The 16,350-nt window shown below is 44.1% G+C and overlaps 1 protein-coding gene across 1 annotated transcript in view; it reads left to right on the top strand.

Annotated features, from left to right (window-relative positions):
• fndc3ba (fibronectin type III domain containing 3Ba) overlaps positions 1 to 16,350 on the top strand; it is a 66,396-nt gene that overhangs the window by 12,430 nt on the left and 37,616 nt on the right. The window contains exons 3-6 of the mRNA XM_076108427.1: positions 5,054 to 5,130; positions 7,870 to 8,101; positions 8,247 to 8,418; positions 8,589 to 8,719. Of these exons, the coding sequence (XP_075964542.1) occupies positions 5,054 to 5,130; positions 7,870 to 8,101; positions 8,247 to 8,418; positions 8,589 to 8,719 (612 nt within the window). The remainder of the gene's footprint in view (positions 1 to 5,053; positions 5,131 to 7,869; positions 8,102 to 8,246; positions 8,419 to 8,588; positions 8,720 to 16,350) is intronic.

Genomic DNA, 16,350 nt, shown 5'->3' with positions numbered 1-16,350 from the left:
TGGCAGATCTGTTTGGCAGCAAACCGCTCTGCCATCAGACCCCATGCAGCATTTGGCTTGGAAGGCGGGTTTTGCACAATTAGGGGTGGAAAGTTTTCTCCACTGTTGTTGCAAAAAGCTTAATGCTTTTTACATAGTGCTTGATCTAAAATATGAGGCCGAGCCAGTGGGCTAGTAAAATACGGGCCTGGTTTAACAAGACTCGTAGCTTTTAATAAGCTGATGTCGGATGATAATGAAGTCGTCACGGCATTGATAGCTTCATCAGCTGGCAAAACTCAGACTGCTTACTTGTTCTCTTATGACACTGTTCTGTAACTTTGAGCTTGGAGGCCATAAGTTGAGGCGCTCACTCATCCTGAGGAATGTGTTTGCACACACACGCACACACACACACATATTATGTACATACAGTAAGACCCAGGTTTCAAATGTAGCAACTTTCCAACTTATGATTTACATTCCACAGCAAATCAGCGGCCCTCTCAAATAACCGTCTGTCGCACAGAACAACACAGTCAGGATCAGAAGTGTTGGTGTGTGTTTCTTTGTGCACATGTGCATAGATGTTAGTTACGTGCAGCACATCAGCTGTGTTTGTGTGTCGCTACTGAGGGCGGGGCAGAGCAGGAAGTCCCGACTTCCTCCTCCATCACTGAGCCCCGCATGCCCCCGGCAAAGATGTCCGCCGGACGTGACTCACCGGAGATGGACCAAACGGGCTCTCGTGTGTGTGTGGTGTGTGGTGTGTGTGTGACTGTATGTAGCACCAATCCGGGATGTGTATATACAGTACACTGTGCTATTTTAAAGTTGTCTCCCACGTTTCCTGCAACAGCAAGTTCACTCTTTCACCTTTCTGTCTCTCTTTCTCCCCCTTCCACTCATTATCTTTCACTACACTTCCCATCATGCTCCATATATCTCTCCAAGAGCTTCTAAGAGCTGTATCAGTTGGCTAAAAATACCGAAGGGGATTTATATCATTTTAAAATCTCAAATATGTCAATAGGCCGTGTTCACACATTGTGTGTGTGTGTGTGTGTGTATGTGTGTGTATTGGCCAGGCAGTAGAGGAAGCTGTCGTGGGAGTGTCTCGCTCTTGGAGCTCCGAGGACAGATAACATTACACTGCTGATGCTTACATAACTTCCAGGCAACGCCACGTCACAACTGACCCAGACGCACACGCACACACACACAGGAATACAAATACCCATCTAGATTGGACAGCTGCCTCCATGGGGCGCTGATAGGGTATACAAAGATTTTGTGTGTGTGTCTCTCTCTCTGCTTGTGTGTGTTTTGTGCTCAAAAGATAGGTTTTCTGAGTCCGTCTATTTAGTGACCCCATGTTTTTGTTTTTCGTCTGCGCTTTTTTAGTCCAGTTGTTTTGTATGTAGGTCAGCTCACAAACGGGCTCCTTTGGTCTGATACCAACACCACACACACATGCCTTCCCAGGAGGGTCTACGTTTCCTTCCAATGTGGCGGCCACATGTGCAGCGCTGAAATGAAGGGAAAGAGAGAAAGTGTTTCACTTCGTTGTAAGCTCATTGCTGCTTCAGTTTGATGGAAAGATCGCAAATTCATACTGGCAGCCGGTCGTCAGCATTCACACTCGGTGTGTACACCGTTGATTGATAGATGAATGTGTGTGTGTGTGTGCGTGTGTGTGTGTGGTAAGGTATAACACAGGATGTTTACCATGGACGTGTGTGTATATTTCTTATGTAAATCTTTGGCGACAAACTTTGTGAGCTGAGACTTTTATGCCTCGACGTCGGTGCCAGCTGTTTTCGGGTTGTCCGTACTTATGTACATCCCAATCTGGTGAACGCGAAATCTCAGGAATACCGAGAAAGAATTCTTCACATTTGGCACAAACATCCACGTGCACCCAAGTTGAGCTGATTCGATTTTGGTGGTCAAAGGAAGGGCCGCCCTTCTTAATCGATTAGTCGTCTAATCGTTTGTTTTGGTCTTAGTCTACAAAGATTTCTTTCGTCGATTTAGTAATTTTTTTTATACTATTTTAATGCTAAATTACTTATTTCCAAGAAACTTATGAACACATCTCTGCTAAACACAAGATTTAAAGTGTGAATCTTAGTTGAGAAAGTCAGTTTTTAGGATCTGTTGATTAAAACAACTCATCTATTAGTCGACAAAATCGTATGAGTGTTCGACTGAGAATTTCTTAGGTCGAGGACAGCCTCAGTCAAAGGTGACTGTGACCTCAGAAACGCTATTTTTTTTTGGCCATGACTCAAGAATTCATATGCCCATAATGTGTGACAATTTCACCCAAACGTCAAATAGAAAAGTTGATGAAGTTCTTGACCGACATGGATGTAAACTGCAACTTCACTGGCTGGCGGAGGCATTCAGCCGTGAGGCGGTAATTCTAGTTTACCACACGTCATTGGAATTTGTTCTGTAACTTGTTGCTCTCCTCACGACAATAGTGTTTTCCCATTCAACATCTGTCCATATTCCTCTCTCCGCTCTTCCCCCGGTGTGTCAATGTTGTTGTTGTTGTTTTGTCTCTCTTTGTTGCAGTAATTCGTCATCATTCCTGTGGTCTTCTTGGTTGCTTTAGACAGCGGCTTTAAACAAATATGCTCACTCGTCGCTGAGGAGTGCAGGCAGTGTGTGAGAGTGGATGAGCTCCGGGTGACATCCAGTCTGTGTGTTCATGGGATACGTGGTCCTAACAGTAATTATGAGAAACACTGTTTGTTTTTGGAAACTATACCAAGTTTTCAATATTAAATGGGAGTATAGTGAAAATGAGTGACTCCTCATTGAGCCGGATGCCCCTCAAAGGGACCAAATTACACATGCTTATGCCCTTCAGTTGCTCAGTTAATACTGCGATGTCATCCCGCATGCAGGATATGACCTCATAACTGATCCCCGACCTGACCTCCCCGGTAGTCGGAAGCGGAAGAAGCGACAGATGGAAGATGAGAGGGGGAGTGGAGTTTGTTAGCTGTGTTGTCTGGCGTTCCAGCAGGATTAGGCAGAGGAAGTCGTGACTCTGTTTGTGGTGCTTAAAGGGCAAGGCTGGAGCCTAGACCAGAGAGTGACGTTACCACAGTGTGGATCACGGACCACATTCACTTTCATGTGCACGTGCACACACACGGGCACAATAACAACCACTTGAGTGCACACGTTCATCTGCTTGATTATCCTGAGCTTTTCTAAATGGCAAACAGTCCAATACTATATGACTTGCAGCAGTGTGTGTGTGTGTGTGTGAAGGGTAGCAGGACAAAGAGTGTCTTGTATATTGGGGAGGGGTTGGGGAGGGTAGTTGGGCCTGTTGGGTCCAGTCCTGGGGGCTGTGTGTGTGTGTGTGTGTGTGTGTGTGTGTGTGTGTGTGTGTGTGTGTGTGTGTGTGTGTGTGTGTGTGTGTGTGTGTGTGTGTGTGTGTGTGTGTGTGTGTGTGTGTGTGTGTGTGTGTGTGTGTGTGTGTGTGTGTGTGTGTGTGTGTGTGTGTGTGTGTGTGTGTGTGGAAGTGGAATGCTGCTGTTTGCTGAGTGAAGAGCATAGAGGCAGCAGAGACTGTCCAAACACACGTCTGTTTGTCAAGAGTGTGTGTGTGTCTGAGAGAGGGCGACTGAGACTCACCGAGAGTGTGTATTTGGGACGGTGTGTGAGCAGTGATGGAAAGCGGTTTAGAGGGGCTCCGTGTTTGTGTGTGTGTGTTCTCCCCATGCTATGACCTTCTACTCAATGAGGACTTTCATAGTCTCCATGGTAGGGGAGCAGATGGGACTGAAAGAGGTCTGTCTCTTCATACCTGTGACCTACTCACTACACACACACGCAAACCAGTCCACACTGCAGACTTTGCTCAGGTTGTGTGTGTGTGTTTACCGTTTGTTTGGCTGGTGAGAGGTCAGGTAGGTGGGTGAGAGATGGAGGGATGGAACGAAAGAGGGCATGATTTAAAGAGGGTGATGAAAAAAAACGGGGAGAGAGTGACTTAATGAAATAAGTGAGGGTGAAGTAGGAAAGGATGGAAAGGATGAAGTGAGTAATATGTGTATTGAAAGGAGGGATGTGAGTAATGGATGAAGGGAGGGAAAGAGGGAAGATCATGCTGGAGGAATCCCCTTAAAAATGGGGATGAAGGAAGAGGGGAAAGGAGGCGAAAAGATGGAAAGAAAAGCATGATCAAGTGAGTAAGAGCAGCAGAGTGAAGGTGTAGAGAAGGACAGAGGGAAGACTAGCTGAATAAGTGAGACACAAGAAGGGACAAGGTGTTAAAGGAAGGCATATTTGGAAGGAGCCTGGGTGAAAGGGAGAGAGAAAATGAGAGAAAAGCAAAAAAGAGGTTAAAGAGTCAGTTTTTTCCTAAATTTCTCACTGACACAGTGAGTTCTTTATAGTCATTTTGGTGAAATGACACTTAAAAGAAAATCAGGTTTTAGAATATTCAACTGACATTTGACAGAAACTATTAGTATCATACTTATGGTATTAATGGGCCTCTGTTTGTGTGTGTGTATGTGTGTGCGCGCACACAGCGTGATTTTATTCTGAGGCCAGTTCTGCCTCCAGCTGTCCCAACGGGCTCCCAATGACTTTACCAGCCTCAGACCTCCTTCATAGAGCAGGAGGAAGCGAGATGGATTGTGGAAAAGTCAACATAATTTCCAATCTGTTAATTCTATTAGATTTCCTTGCTTTTGCTTCAGAGCTGAGTTTTTTTTAGAGAGCGTTCATGTGCCCTCATGTGTTGTACACTAATCCATCATACATGTTGCCACAGACATCGTCATTTTCCAAGAGCTTTAAATCTGTTTGCCTCAAATAAGAGGAATAATCTGGCTTACATTTACATTTACATTTACATTACAGGTTTATTCACTGGAATAAAGGCTATGTGACACATCTGTGTCACATTTTACACTGGCCTGCCCCTCAGTGTGGGGCTGTGTTTGTGTCCCTGCATGTGTCCTGTTGAGTGACAATTGACAAATGCAAATGAGGATTTACTTTAACTGCTTGGTTAAATAAGTCTTCTCCTCCCTTGCAGGTCCTGCTGAGGTTCCCATGATGTCCCCAAATGGGTCAATCCCCCCCATCCACGTACCCCCAGGATACATCTCACAGGTTAGTTTGTGTTTGTTTGTGTTTTTCCTCAGTCCTGAACCTCCATCTGTAATGTTTGATTGACTGAATACAAACCACAATAGTTATACATACATGCATACATACATTTGTCAATTTGGCGCACAAAAATTTGTTACACGCAGCAGAAACGAGAGTTCGAACTGAAGCCGCTGTTGATCACTTGCAGCCCCTAACCTGGCCGGTTAAGAGCAGTGAGAAGTCAGCAGCCAATGACGTATTTAAACAGTCGGTAATATCCGTTAAAATATGTTTTCAAAAACTATGAATCACTAAAACCACAAGAGTTCCTGGAAAATACAGTTATGAATAAGCACAAAAAATGTTAGTCAGATGGTTCCAGCAGGATGCAAGTTTAGCCGTGGACAGACAGACAGATGCACGCACACTGCCGTATACATAATCATTTGGCGGAGATAGAAATGGTCATTTGAAGCAAATACAGAGTACAGCAGGACAGACTTTTTTTGCAAATTTTTTCACGTTGTGTTATATTTTTGACTAACAACTATCAGAAGTGGATGAAGTGGTCATCATTGATATGGTGGAAGCCATTCGAGCTTTTCGACGCAGAGAGCATGCACCAGGCATTACTCCCATCATGGCTGTTGAAGAGTAGTAACCAAGGCAGCCTCCTCTAGAGCACTGAGCAGGAATGTGCAGAATTTTGGGTGTCTGGGGGTACTTTCTGACTCTCTCTTTTGTGTGTGTGTGTGTGTGTGTGTGTGTGTGTGTGTGTGTGTGTGTGTGTGTGTGTGTGTGTGTGTGTGTGTGTGTGTGTGTGTGTGTGTGTGTGTGTGTGTGTGTGTGTGTGTGTGTGTGTGTGTGTGTGTGTGTGTGTGTGTGTGTGTGTGGATTCTTTCTCTGGTCTTTTCACATTCAAGTTTGACATTATGAATAGGGCAAAAGTCGGGTTTGCCTTATTAGTTGTTTAGAGGGGTTGAAGGTCATTCTATCATCACGAATCAATAGTCTGCCCTCACAAGTATAGTGTTACAAATACATCTCTGGCCTGCATGTGGTGGGATTGTGTTCCTATGCCAATGGAAGTCAGGTCATTGGCTCACCGTGGGCGTGTGTCCATGTTCGCATGTGTGTGGGTGTGTGTGTTAGTAGGGACTGGGCCAAGTGTGAGCGGGAAACACTGTCACTATTACATAAACAAGACAGATAGGGGAGACAGGCACTGGGGTGGGTAGGTTTCTTTGTGGAGTGAGGGGTGGACGAAGGAATGGATGGGGAAAGAGCACTGCGTGGCGGGAAGTCGTGCATTGTCAGATGGATTTTGCATGTGTGTGCGTGTGTGTGTGTGTCCTTAGTGATTTGTGCTAATGGATGCATTGTGATGTGTGTGCACATGTGCGTCCATATTTGTTTGTCTCCCCCCTAGTTAGTATTATTTGGAATATGTGAGTGTGTGTCTCCTTGCCAGTAAATGTTGCGTAGGTTTATAGGTCGGATCCACATGTACTAATGCAGGGACTTTGCCCTTGTTTTTCCTGTAAACACTTTCCTGTTTTTCTCCTCTGCACCAGAGGAGGGGATGGGGGCCTCCTTTTCTTCCTTCTTCTCCTCCTCCTCCTCCATTTCTCCCCCTCTCTTAGTTTTTCTCACTCGGATTAGTTCTGTAACCCTCTTCCTCCCCTCCTGACCCCCTTTAATATTCTCTCTTGTTGTATTCTGGCACTGAGTCTGTTGCCTCTTAGTGTGTGTGTGGTTTTTTTTTTTGGGGTAGTGTAATTTGGTATTTGTTGTTGTTGTTGTTAGGGACCAGCGGATGACTTCCCCTCTCTGCAGCGAGTGCGTGTTTGCTCACTGCTTGGAATGCAGGCCTATGAAAGTTTCTGAATAGTAGGAATGTGTGTGTGTGTGTGTGTGTGTGTGTGTGTGTGTGTGTCCCAGTCCATGAATGGGAAAGTGAATACATGTATGGGATCTATGTTAATTTGAGTTAGGTCTTTGAAACGTGTTGTCATTAAAATCTGCAGACCATCTGATCACAACATTGCGGCACTTGTTTTACCACTTAAAGGGCCAAAGCATCCTTTCAGCACAATCGCTCACTTGTTAACTAAGTTATGCGATTCATTACTTTTATTAGATACCATTCGACAGACAGAGCAGCTGCTCTTACACAAGTGATTGACAGCATCATTTTGTAAGAGCAGGTGCTTTAGGGCCTTAGGAATCTTTAATATAGCTTTACAAATAGATATAAAGAATATTAGAATGTTGAAGGTCTAGTTCGACAAGTTGGGAAATCTGCTTATTCGCTTTCTCGCCAACAGTTAGACAAGAAGATTGATACCTGCAGGCTGTAGCTTCATATAAACAGAATGGTGTCAATCTTCTCATCTGAGTCAAAGCGTATTTCCCAAAGTGTTGAACTCGTACAAATGTACATTAAAAAAAAACTAAAATCGGCATAAATCATATGTAGAAACTAGAGAAGGAGTCTACCCCCTCTAATTGATAATCTGTTATCCTCTTGACTGACATGCTGATGTCATGTACCAAATGCTAAATTTTAACTTGATAATCTAACACAAAGTGATTCCTGAACCACTCTGAGCGAGCTCCACTCAACATCAGTGCAGTTTACTGATCTCGTATGACGTGTGGGTAAAAAAAGCCAAAAGTGAACTGTGACTTATTGAAACATATTTTTTTTTAATCCCGCTTACACTCACCTCCCTTTTTCTTTGTCTGTGTCTCACGCAGGTGCTAGAGGATAATACGGGGGTCCGCCGGGTGGTGGTGACACCCCAGTCTCCAGAGTGCTACCCTCCCTCCTACTCTCCGGCCCTCTCCCCCACACACCACCTGCCCCCTTACCTGACTCACCCTCACTTCATCCCCAACTCTCACTCTTTCTACCCCCCTGTCAGCCCCGGGGAGCTGCCCCCCCACCAGTACTACCAGCACCACCTTCCCCCCATGTACGGCGATCCAGGTACTGACATGCTGGCTGGACTTCATGCTACGGCCCCGAAAAAATCAGGGCATATATGTGGAATCAAAAATGCAATTAATAATCCGATTTTAAAAATATGCTTTGTACAGATTTATATTCTCTTCTTTAATCTCCATTTTTTCAGAAATCATCCCAGTTTATGGGATGTCTAACTACATAGGCAGAGAGGAGACGTACAGTAAGCCACAGCCCAAAAAGATAAAGGAACAGAGGCAACTAGAGCGACAGAACCGACTTAACTCCCCCCCCTCCACTCTCTACAAGGGCAGCCTGGGGCCAGCACACAACGGATACAGGTGACCATACTGCTTCTGTGTCTTTTTTCACACGACAATTGATGAACTGTTGTTCGATGAAGACTCACTTATTCAGCAATTGGCTCTGATCAGAGAGTTGAGAATTTAGTCCAATGTCAAAAACGGTTACTGGTTAATGAAATGACGTTGTAACTTTATTTGTGATGCAGCAACAAATCACACGCCCCATCGCTTGGGTCAGTGGGGTCGGGGGGCGGACTCTGCAGTCCGGGAGGGAAGAAGCCAGAGAGACGACTCCGCAGCAGTCCCCGAAACAGTGAACCAGAGACACACACACAAGGTAGGACACACACACACAAAGCATTCAGAGAGAGACTGGCACACACTGTCGATGAACAGCAACAACGGCTCACAGTAGCTTTGAATGTTTTTCGGAAAGCAGACACGGACAGATTCTGAATGTAAAAGAGCAAAATTCTCTTGCAATGTGTGTTTCGGTTTTTTGAAATTGTACCCCAAAACCACCAGCAAGGAGACAAACTCGAATCTCTGGTCATTTCTTTAGTTTTTATCTTCAGAATAAGAACAACTTCCATCCTCGCAGACCCCTCTGCATTCAAGATGAAACAGATAAAACACACCTTTCGTTCCTCTCTTTCTCTCCTTTTTTTTTTTTTTTCTCACAGAAAGTCACCCAAAAAATGAATGGGTGTATGCAAGGGGGGGGGGGGTTGAGGTGGGGAAGGGGGTATGAGAGGTTGTCTGGGTAACCACATAGCTGAAGCCGTCCCTGAGCGCTATCGTTTTACCCTCGCTACAATACCGGCCTTGTTGGTGAGGGCTCAGCCACAGGGAGGGGGTGGGTGAGAGGGAGAGAGAGAGAGAGAGGAGACGGGAGAGGGAGGGGGAGTCACATACCTGTAGAGTCCTGCTTGAGATGAAGGAAACCTTTGAGCTCTGAGATTCAGACACCACAGCTCAGCTTTCTCGCACACACACTTATCGTGGTACTGTTCCTCTTTAATGACATGTCTTTTGACACGTCAGATGAATGTCTGAGTTATTGAAAAGTATCTCATTTATGCACACACACACACACACACAGGATTGTCCGCAGAGGGGACGACAGAAAAGTGTAACGAGAGACATAACTTCATCTACTCCCTCATTGTATCTGTCAAACAATTCTTTAGATTTACCCTCCCCATAAAAGTTAGCGTTAGTCTCTCACGGCATGGTGTCAGATCAGAGGGATATAACATCTGGGTCAGGTGTGGGAATGTATGCGTTTCCCAAAATCCACGAGAATGGTGTAAAATTTGAGCCTCACTAAAATGCTCCTATGTTCTACATATCAAGAACGGCTGAACATTTGGGAGCATAACCATGTTGTAGTGTAATTGTTGGGGTGACAAAATTGTCGTGTATATAGAATATTGTTTGGACTTTGGAGATTACAAAAAGTCTATAAATATAACTGAGGTTGTTTAATCGAGGTGGATAAAAAATGAGAAATGTATTGGTTAATTCACCTAAATTACTAACAAAACAAAGTGTATTACTTTTAGTGGTATCTTGCCATGCAGATAGTTTTATTTGCTTATGTTTTGAAATTTCTGTCTCTAAGATTTCTGCCTCCACCTCAGTACAGGAGAAGTGACTGGAAATGGTTTTGTCCTGCTCGCAGCATTGAAAATCTAAATTTGACAAAATTCAGCAGCAACGACTCGAAAAAAGCCCTTGTTCCTCTGGATAATCCACTGAACATTATCTCAGTTGTCAAAGGGACTTTCTTTTCAATAGAAAGTAGTTTCCTTTTCAATCTATTCACTGACACTGAGACCACAAGTTGATTTAATGAAGTAATTATCAAATTTGTTGTCAATTGTATCAACTAATTAATTGTAAGCAAACATTCTCTGTATTTATTTGTACTTAATACTTTTCCATTCCATTTTTCCGTCATTGTAAATTGAGTATCTTTGGATTTTGGACTGTTGGCTTAACAAAACAAGCAAAAACGTGATTGACAAATTAATTGATAATGAAAATAATTATTGTTTGCAGCCCCGCTGTTCACCACAAGATCTGTAAGATATCACGGGTAATGACCATGCAAATTCTTCGCCCTGAGGTGGAAGCAGAATCATTTGTAAAGAAAGCAAAAAGTATTATGTATGACTCTGTGCCAACAGATGTAAGTGAGAAAATGTGTTGGTTTTTTTGTGTGAATTTGGTCAAATAAGTATCATTGCTCACACGCTCGAATGCATTTCAAACTTCACACTTACACTCATAGAGCAAATGCAAAACACACAAATGCCGAAGAGGCATGTGCGTCTTTGTATGAACAGCTTCTTACAGCGCACGCACACAAAAGGCTGGCATAGAACACATAGAAGACGAGTGCCAAAGCAGGAAAAGGAAAGCGAGGACGACAGCTCAGCCTGTGAGTATCATAGTATCATGTAGCACATACTATAGTACTCAAACAACCACCACACACATGAAGCAAAGGAGCATGTCATCGGTTGTCTGTTCTGGTCTGCCAGGGTCTCACTACTGGGCTGGAGATCGGGCTGAGTCAGCTAGATGTACCACACACACCAACGCACGGACACGCACATGCACATGCACAAACACCCCGTGACTGGGCTTCCTGTAAAACAATCAAGAGAACGAGGGTCCAGAGGATTGGCAGGAGGTAGGGGCGCAAACAGAGAGAGGAGAGGAATGTCGGATTTGAAGGACAGATGAGAGAGGAGGGAGATGGACAGAAGGTTTGTATTGAGAAAAACATATTTAACAGAATTCCTACATCACGGGAAACGGAGAGGTGGAAAGATGGAGAGACAAAGAGTTAAAGAGCAAACATTCCGACAAAGTTGCTGCTTGGCCCGACTCATCCAAGTATGGTCCAACCCGGAATACCACACACACACACACACACACAGCCGCCTACGCTTTGCCCTTGATGCCCTTGCTCTGTGTGTGCATCCAGTGTGTGTGTGTGTGTGTGTGTGTGTGTGTGTGTGTGTGTGTGTGTGTGTGTGTGTGTGTGTGTGTGTGTGTGTGTGTGTGTGTGTGTGTGTGTGTGTGTGTGTGTGTGTGTGTGTGTGTGTGTGTGTGTGTGTGTGTGTGTGTGTGTGTGTGTGTGTGTGTGTGTGTGTGTGTGTGTGTGTGGCTATTGCCCCTGTGCCAGTAAGGCAGCAGGCTGGACTTGGCGAGCAGAGTGTCCATTCCCCAGTAAAGCCAGCTCGACAGGCCCTTTTCCTCAGAACTGAGCTGCTCGCTGAGCAGAAACAGATGTGGGCCCCGTCCCCTCTGTTCCGCCATCTTGGCTCTGCATCATCACCACCGCAGATCCTGTCTCTCACTGGGAGAAACTGGGATTTCAGCAGTAAAAGATGGCCCAGCACCCTCAGCTCCTCCATCTTTGGTTCTACGTCATTGCCAAGTGCTGTGAATTCAGGGGGAAACCAGATGTGCGCAGTGAATGCTGTGTCCACTGCGTTGACTTCTTTTGAATGGGATATGAGTAAAATGAGAGGAAGGGTCACAGATATTATAGTGGTTGGGGTATGAGAACTGTGGAAACAAATGTCTTTTATGTAGAGGGAAATTTTTAAATTAAGTTTAAAATCTTTTCTTTCTTTTTCCTGAAATGCACTTTGAGTCTCTCAGGAATTCCTTAAATTTCTTTTTCAGTTGCACAATCTTCTTAGCAACATAAATAAGGGAAAACATTTCAATAATCCAAACCAAAGAAATTTCTAAAGATATTTGTTCATTGCCAAACATAATAAAATGTGCCACGACGGATGTTTTGAAAGGAAACCCCTGCTGGAATTTAATATTCTGTCAATTCTTCGCACATTCTTTGTGTTAGTCAGAGACACTCCGATACAATTTCTTTGTAATATTTGTTCTTCTTTTTCTCTACCCAAATGCAGTTTGGTCTCCTTTTCAAGATTTTTGTAAATTGTAATAACCATGTTATAAAAGTACCAACTACAATTCCAACAAGGTTTATTAACGTAAACAAGAACAGATTCATCAGAGAAACCTTGCTCAGACTGTTAGAAGTTACTGAATAGAGAGGCGCCATGAGGTAAGTGTACTGACTCACTGACATTAGTCACACAGGAATATCCATCTGTTGATCGTTTTGATCTGAGCAAGGCTGTATTTATTTGTTTATGAACTGAACATTCAATTTGTAATGGAATAATGTGCTATTTCTAATTTAGTAGTGGAATAATGTGCTTAAACATATTCCATTGAAGTTAGAATTAATAAAACATCAGGTGAACATTAACACGAAATTGTAAGAGTGCAAATCCATAACTGTATTATGCAGACAACACCAGTTCACCTCTTGTATCAGTTTAGTGGGTTTTGCTCGTGTAATGTGCTATTTTCTTTTTTGTTGCATTTGTTTTTACCATTAACTAAGTTGCAGTGCCAACGATCTGACGGTTTTAGGACAAAGCTGGTGGTGGGGAAAAGAAAGGCTTATAAAAGCACAATGTGCCGTAATGTTTAAGTGATGTCATCGTCCTTAGCTCGAGTGGTCTTTGACCGAGTCGTGACTCAGCCCTTATATTAACGTCAAGCTCCTCTTCCAGCTCCTCCTGCTGTTACTGTAGTAACAGGACTGGAACTGTGTGAAGTGAGTGTGTCACACTCCCACCCTTCGCTTACTGGACTGTTTTGATGTGGATCGCCATGGTGATAATCTCAAACTACAACCCCTTCTCACAAACCCAAATACGGCCATGTTTGTAGGGCAAGATGGAGGGGGCAGTGTGGGGTGGAAGACTAGAAGAGGGAATGAAAGAAAGAGATAAGACAAGGAAATGGGAAAGAAGAGAAACGATGGACAGAAATTGGGGAATGAAAGAGTCCAAAGACGGGGGGGGGGGGGGGATGTACAGAAAACAGAGCGAGAACAAGGGATGGCTTTAACAGCAGAGGAATGTCTTTCCCGCTGATATCATGTAACAGGACTAGTGGGATTAGAAGGGGAGGTTGTTCTCGCCAATCACAATGAGTACACCAGACGTTACCCCATCCAGCTGAATGAACCTTGTGATATAAGTGGCAAACTCGCCATCTAACTACTGCACCTGACCGTTCTGCATTAACCAGAACTAGGTTACGTAATATTTTAAGTCCTTTCAACTGCTTCAGCAGGGTAAAAGTTCGACTTAAAGGGATTGCTCGGATTACTTGAAGTGGGGTTGTAATGGGGTACTTAACCATAGTCTGTGTATTACCTACAGCAACCGACACCTGCCCTATTACCTGGCTGGGCTTTGTATGGTGTTAGGAGCTGCACGACTTTACACAGCTAAAGGTCTTTGAGTTGAAGGCAGGTGCCCGAAGCTACAATAGATTTATTGAAGGTTCACTTTCTGCATGTTCGTCAAAGTCGGACTAAAAAACTGCAGTTTTTAAAAAATCTCCATTCGCCTCCATTTCCCTGCCCCTGTCACTCTCCCTTTGCTGTCTATCTGACTGTGTATTTGTCTTCCACTCTGTCTGCCAGTCTGCAGTCTCTCTCTCAAGAGTTTTTGGGCAGAACAGGGTCGAATGGGGTCAGGGTTCTGAGAAAACTCATCCCCCATAATCCCTCCCTGCCTGGCCAGGTCGCTACACTGTACGCAGCACGTACACACTTACATCAACACGTGTGCATACATGCGCATAAATTCATGGTCTTTCTCAGAAAAGTGGGGAGAGTTTTTGCGTCGCTTGGCAGTTGAGACACTCATCTCTCTCCTCGGTGAGAGCGCTGCAGTGGACAAGGTCTCTCTGTCTCTCTGTCTGTTTACATGCACACATGACACCCGGTTGTTGAGAGAAATCGGGTTCAGGCAAAGAAATCGGAGGATGCAATTTCACGTGTTTATATTGAGACTTATTTATTTTAGTTTCCGTTCGGCTTTGGATTTCATTACTTTTGACACAAGGGAGCACGAATAGCGATGTTTCTTATGCATTGCTGCTATAGAAATGCTCTCTACAGTCCTTCTCATGCACATGCACACTTATAGAAACCGTTGTACGTGGCCAAAAGTCAAATTGCTCCTGCAGAAATCAAAGCTGTGTATACCATGATTCTTAAAATCCTTGGTCTGGAATTTTTATTTTCATGAAGTCCAATAAATACTATATAAAGACAATAATAATCACGGTTCTTATTTGCATCTCTTCCTTTCTGCTGTGGAGTTTGATTTTTGAATATGGATTTAGATGTATTTCCTCTGACTTTATGTGCTCTCTTTCACATTCTTAAGCTTCTTCTCAGTTTTTCCAGTGCCGGCCTGTTGTCCGTCTCTCCCTCTCTAATCCCCTTTATGAACGATCAGTGCTCTGGCCATGAGAACCCAACCTTCACCATGACAACCACAATCTCAGGCATGTCCCAACGACTTCTCTGCTGTGTGTGTGTGTGTGTGTGTGTGTGTGTGTGTGTGTGTGTGTGTGTGTGTGTGTGTGTGTGTGTGTGTGTGTGTGTGTGTGTGTGTGTGTGTGTGTGTGTGTGTGTGTGTGTGTGTGTGTGTGTGTGTGTGTGTGTGTGTGTGTGTGTGTGTGTGTGTGTGTGTGTAGCCCAGCTGTTGAACAGATGGAATGCTCACTATGCAGCAGCAGATGATAATAGTGTGGAATCCAAGGTCTGTGCCCCTCTCTACCTCAGTTTTCCTCTTCTCCCTCTTTCTCCACTCCGCCCCCACTCCTTCCTCTCCGTCCTCTGCTGTCTGTCCTTCCTCTCATCTCTACATCTCTCTTTCTGACCTTCCCTTCCAGCTGAGTGTCCATTGCTTTGCTTTGTTCTCCCTGATTAGAGGCTTCTAAAGACACACACACACACACACACACACACACACACACACACACACACACCCACCCTGTGGCTCAGTATGTGTGTTGAGTGGGGGCTGAATGAGCGCCACATTTTTCACATTTTTTTCTCCGGGCCTTAAAGGTCTTTTTCTGTCCCAGCCAGACTGCATCTAAGAACCGCAGGCCGTCATGCAGCAGGAATGCAACCTCTTCACCGTCGGCGTGGCTCAGTTTTACTCTCCAGCTCTATTTTCAAGTGATGCCACTAATTAAGTGTGTAGGTGTATGACATTAAAACGATTGTTGTAAACATGTCCATGTATTTGCGGAGGACTGAGGCAGCAAGGTCCGTAGGAATTAGAGAGCGAAGGAAGGAATGGGACTGATAGAGACAGAATGAAGCTCACGTCCGATAGTATTTATGTGAATGTGTACAAATACTCCAAAAGAGGAATGAAGTCCCTCCCCTTCCGGTGGATCCAATGGGAGCTTATTTCGGATAAAATATGCTTGGTAGTGAACGGCGAGAGACAAATCATTTTGCAAGTCAAGTTAGTTGCAGATTAAATTAATAGTTTGACATTTTGGGAAATACACATTTCTTTTACTGAGAGTTACATGAAAATATAAGTGATGAATTCATATTAGCAGGCAGTTAGTTTAGATTAGCTTCATATTTAGCGTACAGACGTACAGAGTTGAGAGTGGCATCAATCTTTTTATCGAACACTCGGTAGAAAAGCATAATGCGTATGTCCCAACAGGAAGACAGACGGACAAGAAGTGTTCTTTATTTGCTACAGCTTTGATATGTGCTTCAGACGGTTTCTTCTCATTAGCATCAGCACCATTTATCCTATATGATTAAAACGGATGGCCATTAGTGTGAGTAAATAAGTAGTAATTAGTAAATTTACAGTTGGACAATTTTTTCAGAATAGTGGTTCCCACTTCACAGCTCTATTACATCGACAAAAAAAGACCTCCAGTAGTAGTGACTACTGCTACGTACATTGAGATCAGTGGTGCACAACTGCTCTGCGCCTACTGATGATGTCACAAAAGTTTGTGTAATCCTTGCCTCACATCCTCCTAAACCCTCTCCGCCCTCTTTCCTTTCAT

This window comes from Anarhichas minor, unplaced genomic scaffold, assembly GCF_050575085.1.
Source record: "Anarhichas minor isolate MPS153535 unplaced genomic scaffold, ASM5057508v1 ptg000040l, whole genome shotgun sequence".
In the NCBI taxonomy this organism is placed as follows: Eukaryota; Metazoa; Chordata; class Actinopteri; order Perciformes; family Anarhichadidae; genus Anarhichas; species Anarhichas minor.
Note: the sequence above shows the minus strand (reverse complement) of the source record. Positions and strands in the feature narration are given on the sequence as shown.